Source organism: Ctenocephalides felis, unplaced genomic scaffold, assembly GCF_003426905.1.
Source record: "Ctenocephalides felis isolate EL2017-DRISC unplaced genomic scaffold, ASM342690v1 CF-g0.4_SCAFFOLD_03571, whole genome shotgun sequence".
Classification (NCBI taxonomy): Eukaryota; Metazoa; Arthropoda; class Insecta; order Siphonaptera; family Pulicidae; genus Ctenocephalides; species Ctenocephalides felis.
In genome coordinates, this window is record NW_020539725.1 from 48,278,873 (window position 1) to 48,289,643 (window position 10,771).

Genomic DNA, 10,771 nt, shown 5'->3' on the forward strand with positions numbered 1-10,771 from the left:
TGAACCATGCTGCAGACTATCCAGGGATCCAGGTTGAGATAGTTGTGCGCGCAAAATATCATTATCTCGCTTTAATTGATAATTTGTTTTTGACTTTTTCTAATTCCATAATTTTCTTTTCCTGCTCCTTAAGGCACTCTTGTAAACTGTAATGTTTAATTTAAAATAATTATGAAAGTATTAAAATATAAATAATAAATTTTAAATTGAAATATGCAGTACAAGTTTTAAATAAAGCAATTAATACAATTTATTTCTTTATCATTTTCCCTGCATGTACTTTCTACAATAGTGATAAAATTCTATTCAAGTTTCTCCTCAAACTTGCAACATGCAACACTGTGAGCCTTCATTTACAATAATGAAGACAATAAGAAATTAAATTTAATTTATGTGAATGTATTATGTAGTCATGACCAGCCAAATCAAAGAAATTTTGAAAAATAATGTTAATATATATTTGTATAAAAACCTTTGATTTGAGTCTCGTAACTCTGTTATATATTCACAAGCTTTAGCTAGAATTCCTCCTTTTGATTGGCTTTCTATTGATTCTAATTTTCCATTTCCATTATGGCATCTTCAGATATAATTTTTGCTAATTTTGTAATCCAATGTTGATTTTATCCCTTCTTCTCCTTTCAACCTCATTATGTGTAGCTCTTCTTCTATCATCCCTCTTAAAAACAGATAATAAAAGTAAATTACATTGTATAGCAAATATATAAAAAGTGCATTCATCTTACACACTTTTTTTATACCATGCGTAACTTGAACAATTCTTCCAGATTCTGCTAGACGTGGCGCGCAGGGATCTTGTTTGGGCTGCAAATACATCTGTTCCTCCAATTACATAATATTGCCCTGAAAAATATATAAAATAAGTTCTGATGATAATAGTAAGTGAATTGTAACGGAAACTCAAATTTACGGTAAGTTGTAGTAGTTTTTGAAAAAAGGAATTTGTACATAAACAGGATAACACATTCCTTTTATTCTTAGCTTATTAATGTATATAAAATAAATATTACACAAAAAATTTATACATAGGTTTTACATTAAGCATTCGTAAAAGATCTTTAGATAGTATTTATGATAACTAAATATTTAAATTTGAATTGTGGTTTTAGTTATTATACAGCTTATTTATGAAGAAAAAAAGCAAATAAAAAATATAATGTGAAAAATATTGTTGTTAGTCTATACAAACATATATTTACCATCAAATTGGTGAAGCGATCATTGCTTGCTGAGAGCCATTTGGAGAATAGGAAGGACCCGCTGAAATCAAGGGATCCCATACTGTCTTCTGTTTTTACTTCTATAACACTATAAGCCAGTGATCCTATATTTAATTAGATATTGAGTAACTTCGTAGAAATAAATAGTAAGAAATTATTGTATACCATTGACAACAACCGCAAACTGTCAGTTTGACATTAGACATTTAAAAAAAAAATCTTACCCGAACTTTCATCTATTACTCCAAGAATTTCTTCACCATCACACTAAAACGAATTATTAAAAAGGATTATGTTATTAATAAAACATAGTAAGGTCAAATTCTACTTGTGTTTTCAACTTTAAATTAAATCCAATGACCTTCATATCTATTAGCATTTTATTATATAATGACCCGAAAACATTAAAAAAGACACAATACTCAAATTATTTACAGTATTCTCACCTGTTGTCGAGAGAATATTCTATTTTTTCCATAATAATAAATTAGTAATCATAAATATTTCAAATTAAATAGATTGATCACGGGGACAAATAAACAGGTCATGTGATGCCCCCAGTCGAAATGTTACAAATGGCGGAAAGATACTGATACCATTTGTGACCAATCAGGTAGTAGAAGATCAAATAGTGATATAAACAAGTCAAAAGCGCGAACTTTGAATTATTAATAGTTTATTTATTGAATTTGAATTGCAGTTCACCAGTGCCATTTAAGATGAAAGCTTAAATAGATGAATGTGAAAATTGTCAAATTAAATATTACTTTAGTCTTTTACTTTTTATTTAATTTCTTTACATATGTTGTTATTAAATTTATATAAAGATTTATGATTAGTTGTATATGACACAGGAATAATCACTGATGATGTATCACAAATAGCATTCCATAAAAAATGTTAAGAGCCTTATATGCCGATATTACATAACTAATTATTGCACAAATATTATATATTCAACTTGTGTATGCAATATAAAGTTTTAAATTTATACAAGTGTAATTATTCATCTACTGTAATTTGCTACAATTATCATAAATGACTATAAGGCTCTTATATGAATACATAAAATATATAATTAATCAAGTATACACATAACATCACTTTAATAACATACAATAATCTAAATAATAAAATATTCCTTAAGTAGTTTAACGAGTATAATAAACTCTATAATATAATGTTTTGCTTCTCCACATACTGTAAGAATTATCAAATTTTAATAAATAAACACCTTCTCCAGGGTACTGATGTGAGCCAGCATAAACTTCTAGATGACAATCTCTACGATATACAGGCACAATTTCTGTAATAGGTGGCTTTGAGATTCCTGTAAGTGGAGCAACTGTAGATTGTGGACCGCACTCCAAATCTTCAGGAAGAGTTAATTCTATTAAGAAATTATAATAAAATCCATTAATTAATGCATACAGTTTTATTATTCATGTTAAATATTTTTTTAAATTTACCTTCATCATCCTCCAATTCATCTTCATCTTCACTCTCAGTTATATGGACAGTAACCTAATAAAAAATTAAATAGCATATAAGACTATAGAAAAAAACTTTTATATAATGGTTTTTATCTATTATATTTATGAATAGAATAAATTTTTATTTGTATGAATATTTATGCAAAACGCAATTAATTAAAATGCACATAAAACAAACCTGTGTGGTAGGGCTCTTTGACCATTCAAAGTACAATCCAAAGCCTATGTCATGATTTTCTGTGGCAAATTCCCAATAAAGTTGTGAACCTCCCTCATGCGTTGGAACACTGAAAATATATTGATTAAAAATAAATTAAAATGTTAAACCATATGTCATTTTGTATGTATATCTTGTTCATTCATTTTTAGGTTACAAAAGGCGTATATGAATAATAAAAATTATGAAAACTTATACTAACCGAACTGTAACTGTTTCACCATGGCCAATTCTGATGACTCCGTCACCTTCACCACTACTAACAGCAGCTTTAAATGCTGACATATCTTGCCTTGTCCACATATTTGCAATAGCTATAACATATTCGCCTAAAATTTTAAGATTAATTATATATCAAATATATGTATGTATATATATATATATATATATATATATTAAGTAAGAATAACAAAAAAAATTGGTTATTTATTATCTATACCTTGTGATTCACAATCACTTTCATAATTCTCACTGTCATGTCTAACTTTGATGCCTTGTGAATCAATATTACTAATTTCAGATACTGTTTCAGCTGTGTCTTTGCTCAGATCTGATTTATCTGTTTTGCATACTTCAGTTGAATTACTCTTAGATATATCTATTTCTGATGGGTCTTCCTTTTTAATATTTTGATTAACTAAATATCCATAATGTAGTTGTTGCATATACTGATTATAATGCTGATCTTGTAGCTGTCGAATAAGAACTGCCTGTTCATCAGGACTATTTGGAAACTGCTGTTCTGCATAAGCTTTGAATTGGTAAAATGACTGCTCGTTTAGCAAATCTTTTATATTCCGACTGTAATTAAATAAAACTTAAAATATAATTCATTCATGAAATATATAAAAACTATAAATCCTTATATTTAAGAAAATATATAAGTCTTTAAATTTAAATTATAAAAACTAATATATTGTAGAGATAGTAAGTAAAAAATATTCTATTAAACTAAATTTACATATCAAAAATCTATGCTTTTAATAGGTTTAAGAACAGAAAATATATCACATATTACTCATTACTCACAAAATAAAAAATAACCAAAATACAATCCTGCAATTACCTTTGAAGTTCTTTATTTATATCGTCCTGTTGTTTCATTTTTTGCACAGTATTAATTGGTTGGTTCACATTTATAAGTCTAAAAATAAAATTATATTTTTTGGATTTGAAATCTTAAATTTTTTTTTTTAAATAAAAAAACAACTTACTCAGTTTTACTTTTCTCAACTTTTGCCTTTTTAATGGCCTCAATATAAGGTTTGAATAGTGGACACAATCTGTAACACAACAACACAAAATAGTTCAAGGTAATTAAAATCAGAACTATTGTTAAATTATGCATTACCTATCTAAAAGATCAATAAATCCTTCCATAGATTGCGCCTTGGATAAGTTTCCTAATTGCATCCAGGCTAGCCTTCTATCGCGCCCAATAACATCAAGGACACCCAATGAAGGTAATTCTGTAGCATCAAATTGTCCATGTTTAGCTTGCTGTGTGAAAGCTATTAATTTTAGTTTATCGTCATAACTTAGATGTAGCGCTTTGCCTTCTTTCTCTGAAATTAATAAATTTTTAGATTACCGGCTCAATAAAAATAACATGTAACAATACCTTTATAAAATTCTACGGCTAGCCTATACAATTCTTTTAAAGGAAAATCCCATTTATTTCCTATGTTTTCCAAATCATTAGCATCGTCAATATCTAATTTGTTAATTCCAATTTCTAAATTTTGCGTCAAATCCATGATTTGTGCAAAAAAAGTCTAAAATTTTATACGTCAACTACCATGTTTTGCCACACGTCAAATTACTGTCAAAGCATACAACAACAGGATTGCAAACATTAGAACATCGAATTCATAAACAAATTTCAATCTTTCTAGCGGATAATTCAAATTGTGGGCTAATGGGAATAAATTTCTGAAAAAGTAAAATAACGATATATTATATCCAATATATTAAACTGTTATATTATTCAATAGCCAATATACATTATTAGTTGTATCAAAGTTTATATTATCCATGATATCGCTTTCTGTGCAACTATTTTGAACTTGTTCTTCATTTTGCTCAATATGAATTTTCGTTTTCTTGCCTTTCTTTTTTGATTTCTTGGGTTTATTATCATTTAAAATGCATTCTAAAAATCCTCCTATAATATTAAGTAGTATTTTATAATTGTTGAATAATAGTGGTGAATCTACTAACAATAGTTCTACATATGCCAATATATTTGTTCTAGACTTTAGATGATTAAAAGCATTATAAATAAAAGTTCCATTATATAGCTCATGTATCTTACATTGTGGCATTGGATGACCTAACACTGAGTTTAAAACATTTAATTGTAGTACCACATTTTGAAACATAGAAAATACATGTACAGTTTTTCTGGAAAATAATTTGTTACTGCTCTTTAGTTTTTCATCAACTTTAAAATAATCTACCATTTTTAAAGCACATTTATAGCATTCTTTCTTTGAAATAGAATCTAATGAGTTGAATTCATCAGTATTAAAATTTCTTGCTTCAACTGTGTCATTTTCAAGCTTATTGAGAATCTTTTCTAATTTTATATTCGATCTACATGAATCAATGACAGGATTTATAAATTGTAAATAAATCAAACACAAAATTATACTGTGAATGTGAACTGGCAATAATGTTGGTCCATCAATATTTCTACCGAACCAAAATATTGATAGGATATACAAATGTAAATTTTTGGGAATTGAGTTTAATATATCAAAAGGCTGCTCTTGGATCGTTTCTTCAAAAAATGTTATAAACAAATCAGTCGCAGGGTAAAAGTTATTCAACACATCAAATTTGTAAAACTTAACATTTGTAAATAAATCGCCAACATTTATCTTCTGATTAGCAATGTGATTATGATCATTGCGGCCTACATATGTAAATTCCTCTGAGCCAGGGCAAATGATTTTAAAAATATAAGCTAAAATAGGAAACATAATACTATTACAATCTTTAAAATTCAAATCTTCTATTTGAGGATTAGAGTAAACTGTTTTACTGATTATAAAATCCATAATAAAACTTGGAAAAAGCCCTTTATTGTATAAAAATCTGAACCATATAGGAACATCCATTATATTGTGTAATATCATATCTCCGTTATATGAATTTTTTCCATTATTCATATAAAGCTTTTCTAGACAATTTAAAAATTCTGTGTCATTGATTTTTGATAAGCTTAACTCAATGTTTTTTTGCGAGACCATAAATTGTTTAATTCCCAGAAGTAAACTAGCATTGGTTTTATGGTCTGCATATACATTAACATTTTCAAGTATTTGATTTAAAATTTTAGATCGTTCTGATAATTTCAATCTACTCAATATTTTTTCCACAGCAGAGTCATATGTTTCATTTCTTAACCATTGCAATAAAGCATTTATGGTTCTTTGTTGATCAGAAATTTTTTGTTTAGTTTTTGCTAGTTTAAGGTGGGCATAAAAGTTTTTAAATGTGCTTTTATTTATGTAATCATTTCCTAATAAAGTAGCTAGCAATGGTAACATTTCTTTTTTTAGACCACCAAAATAATTGAGAAAATTATCTATTTTGTAGATTTTGCAAGAGATATAAGTGTAGCCTTTTTCAGATATAGTGAGTTTCTGATCAAATGAAGTGAATGGAATATATTCGACATCATATATATAAAAATCCGAGTCATTGCTCAAAACAGGGCATGATATTTCTCTAGCAACAATTGATATTTCATCATCTGCCTCAAAATCACATTGTATAAAAGATATTCCCATATCCCTTAAAACATCTTTGAAAACATCTCTCATCATTAAAGGAAAAATTTGTAACAATTTTTGATTGGCAGGACATAATATTGAAGCTGCCTGTTGTTTGGCTATAAGTCTACTATAAACAGACTTTTTCTTTCTTGTTTCATAAGCTCCATCAAACAAAACCAAAGATCGTATATTACAAACATTCAGCATTTCAAAGAACTTAACAACACATTTGTGGTACACATCGTAGTCGCCACCGAATCCAGAATTGCACCTTGAAACATATTTGTACAATTGAGCTGCTAAATTGTTCCCATCGATTACTAAATTGCAATCGTGAAGTTCAAATTCTTCAAAGTACTGATCAGCATTTTTTGCAATAAATGTAGTTAAACCTCTAACACCCATTGTTCGATATTTTTCTTCACTTCACCTAATTAATATAATTCGATCAATTACTATTAGTGTTTTATTGATATGTACTCATAATTTGTCTGAGTTTAATAGTCCAATTAATTTCACTAATTTCTATACAATATTTTTCAAATAGAAAATTTATCAAATATCAAATAATAAAATAAACAATAAAAGTAAATCTACAGATCATAACCTAGCTTCTTTGACATTTTCCAAGCACGTTTTTATTTTCGATGATAGCGCCTAAGCGTTGATGAAAAAACAGATTACACATAAGATTCTATAGATATGAAAAACTGATTACCTGCATTCATCATTATTTTCAAAAATATATGTAGTAAAATTACTCACAATGAAAATGTAATTTGCTTAATTTATATTCTGAAGCTTGCGTCTCCCGTTTTCAAATCCCAAAAAGATAGTGCACGTGCATAATAAATATATTATGCTAAACATAAAATTTAACATTATTTGTTGAATCATTAGTCTGAGACCCCAGAAAATACGACTACGTTTTGTTTTTCAGTTATCAGTTACGGTTACGATAAAATGGCATTTTGAAAAATAGATCACTTTCGTATATTTTCAATATTTTCCAATGAGAAATAATGAGTTATATTAAGATGATGATGGGTTCTAAGAAGGCATTTTAAATTGTGTAAATTATTTAAATACCAAGGTGGTGCTAATAATTTGATATGGCAGCTAGGGAGCCCACATGTTTTCATTAAAATCAATATATTAATGAAATGTTTTAAAATAGTTATTATTTTTTAATCACATTAATTTATAATTATAATAATGTGGTAATCGCATATTTGACATAATGATTTGGCATAATTCTACAATGATTTACATAAGAAAAATAAATCTGATAAGAACGCATACCCAGCATGACGTTTCAACATCTTTATAAAATCAAAGACATTATCATAACCTATACGTGAATTCTACTCCTATTGACAACTAATTAATTGTACAAATGCGATTATTAATATAACTAATAAGTTATACAAATATCGAAAGTTATACAAATAATTCATTATTATGTTTACAAAACAAAAACATATTAACTAATTTTATTCTTAATAATATATTTTAGTCTTTTTTATCATGATTTAAAATGTTACGTTTATTAAGAAAGTATGCACCCAAACAAAATCGTATTTGTTTATCTCTATACCCTGTTCACAAGAAAAAATTCACTGTTAATAATAATGAAGAATTCGTGGAAAAGGTAAAATTAAGCAATTTCAATATTCCGTGTTTTTTGGTACTTCAGGAAGTTAACAAAATATTATTCTAAACACAATTTTTTATTATCTAGGTGATGAACTCCAAAAGAGCCGTCATTGTCAATTTCCATGCAGAGTGGTGTGAGCCATGCAAAATTTTAACACCAAAATTATCAGAACTTTTGCAACCAAATGAAGATGTAGATTTAGCAATTGTTGATGTAGAATCTCATGTAGATTTAGTACATACTTTTGAAGTTAAAGCTGTGCCTGCTGTTGTTGCTGTTAAAGACGGGCATGTCGTTGATAAATTTATAGGATTAGTGGATGCGAATATGATTGAAAATCTTATTAAAAAATTAGAGCAAAATGATCTACAAGATGAAGGCAAATAAATATTTTAAGCAATGCACAATAATTTATATTCAAGCCAAAATCTTGTTTATGAGCTAAGTTAAAAAAATCTTCAAAATCTTGCACATGATGTAAAAATATCTTAAACATGGTTATAATAAGTTACAATTTAAAACTCCCTTTTAGCCCTTAGTTTTTTAAAAAGGCACAATATAAATGAATGTTTCCAAATACTAATTGGGCAATAATAATCGCTAACAATATTAGTGCACATCAATGTTGACTCTTTTACGACACTGCCTAACAATGTTATTGTTTTATATCACAAAATGAATATATTTAAATACAATCTCATTGTTATAATAAAAAAATGTGCGTCATTACTATTTATTTTTGTAATTCAAAAAATCGCTAGTAACTGGATAATTAAAAATGCAATAATTAATTTTACCAAGAATTATTTTGCAAAAAGCATAGTTGTAAAGTATCTATATACGTTTTGATATTTTTGACTGTATTTATATTATACTTCAAATAATTTGTATATAATAAACAATTAATAGTAATAAACATATGTATTTTAATTATGTTTTATTTACATGTAATAATAGGATAATCAATTAAAAAATTCAGTCTAATCATTTGAGCCCATTACGAAACCTAAAAGTCAAATGAAATAATCTTGTACTTGTGCTATTTGCATATTTAGCACGTTTAATCATTTAACTATATTTATCAGCTTAAAAGTCATTTTCATTCCTTATCAATAAATGAATAATAATCGCATTTTTTTATAATTTGATTGGTTTCGTAAAAGGTTCTTGCGTTTAAGGCAACTTTGAGAGCAGGACAACCATTTCAAAAGATTCTGTTTTGTATTATGTATACATATAGTATATTTGTAATATACTATACGTATATACAGTAATATATGATATATATATATATATATATATATATATATATTCAATAAAATTCAAGAACAGAATCATTACATGTTATAAGTCTAATACAAAGAGATGAAATGATAAACCAACTGAAAAATTTTTGATTTTGATATTTTTGTTACTAGTACTGGGTACTAGTTGTATAAAGAATTTATAGGAATAGTCAATAGAGCATCAGATATTCATAATTGAATATAATAAAAAAATTCATACTCATAAGAAAATGCTAAATGCATTATAAATAAAAGCATATATATTAAATTTGGAGAAAAAGAATGTCGATAATATACTTTTCATAAAAATAATATAATAAAAAATAATATAAACAATTTCAAGTCAAGCTATATGTATCTCTTCGAATTATTTATAAATAATTTCATCTCAAATTTATACATATATATGCAAATAGAGCCATTTGTGTACACCATTCATTTAAATCAATAGAATTCTTAAATTCCATTTAATAAAAAGAATATTAATTTGTGTTTTTACAAATGACGCATATATGTACATAATAATTATAATATAGCTTATGTATTGTACATGTATTTTTATACATATGCGCAAACATACTATAATTTACATGATCACAAATATATACAATTCCTAGATTAATTTTTAATTAATTATATAACTTAATTTTAACAAAAACTGTACAAAATCCGTAATAAAATATATTGCATTATGTACATGCATGCTTAAAATATCAACGATATATATATATATATATGTAAATATATATAGATCATGTTGCCATTTTTGTGTGTGCGTAACCACTACTTATCGGTTAACTTCCTGTTTTTCCTGCATATTAAAATAGGTATAAATATCTTTTATGCGGAAGATATATAATTACTGAAAAAATAAATATTTGTATACACCGTCTTACAATTAAATATAGAGAAACTATTTTATAGACAATAAAAGATTCCTATCTAGTCTTAGTTAAATACTTTTCATTCATATTCAATATATATTATAAATATTTTAAATTCAATTATGTGTTAAATAAATATTAAAGATTGAAGCTAATATATAATGATAAGGCTTTGTGACTCTGTACTTGTTTTATATATACAAAAAGGATA

The 10,771-nt window shown here is 26.4% G+C and overlaps 3 protein-coding genes across 3 annotated transcripts; 1 reads left to right on the forward strand and 2 right to left on the reverse strand.

Moving 5' to 3' along the window:
- Nucleotides 1-2,365: 2,365 nt before the first annotated feature.
- Nucleotides 2,366-4,756, reverse strand: LOC113385012 (Golgi resident protein GCP60-like). Its single transcript, XM_026622809.1, has 9 exons — nt 4,573-4,756; nt 4,303-4,516; nt 4,166-4,234; nt 4,018-4,095; nt 3,391-3,752; nt 3,154-3,280; nt 2,913-3,021; nt 2,711-2,765; nt 2,366-2,631 (listed from the first exon to the last, which is right to left on the reverse strand). Exons 1-9 carry the CDS (start codon nt 4,706-4,708, stop codon nt 2,393-2,395), a joined length of 1,389 nt encoding a protein of 462 aa, XP_026478594.1. The 5' UTR covers nt 4,709-4,756; the 3' UTR covers nt 2,366-2,392.
- A 64-nt stretch (nt 4,757-4,820) lies between these two features.
- On the reverse strand, nt 4,821-7,266 carry LOC113386183 (protein asteroid-like). Its single transcript, XM_026623980.1, has 5 exons — nt 6,142-7,266; nt 5,676-5,919; nt 5,374-5,546; nt 4,955-5,115; nt 4,821-4,883 (listed from the first exon to the last, which is right to left on the reverse strand). The coding sequence occupies exons 1-5, from the start codon at nt 7,136-7,138 to the stop codon at nt 4,821-4,823; spliced, it is 1,638 nt and encodes a 545-aa protein (XP_026479765.1). The 5' UTR covers nt 7,139-7,266.
- A 900-nt stretch (nt 7,267-8,166) lies between these two features.
- LOC113385431 (thioredoxin, mitochondrial-like) lies at nt 8,167-8,989 on the forward strand. Its single transcript, XM_026623278.1, has 2 exons — nt 8,167-8,384; nt 8,475-8,989. Exons 1-2 carry the CDS (start codon nt 8,271-8,273, stop codon nt 8,775-8,777), a joined length of 417 nt encoding a protein of 138 aa, XP_026479063.1. The 5' UTR covers nt 8,167-8,270; the 3' UTR covers nt 8,778-8,989.
- The last annotated feature ends 1,782 nt before the right edge of the window (nt 8,990-10,771 follow it).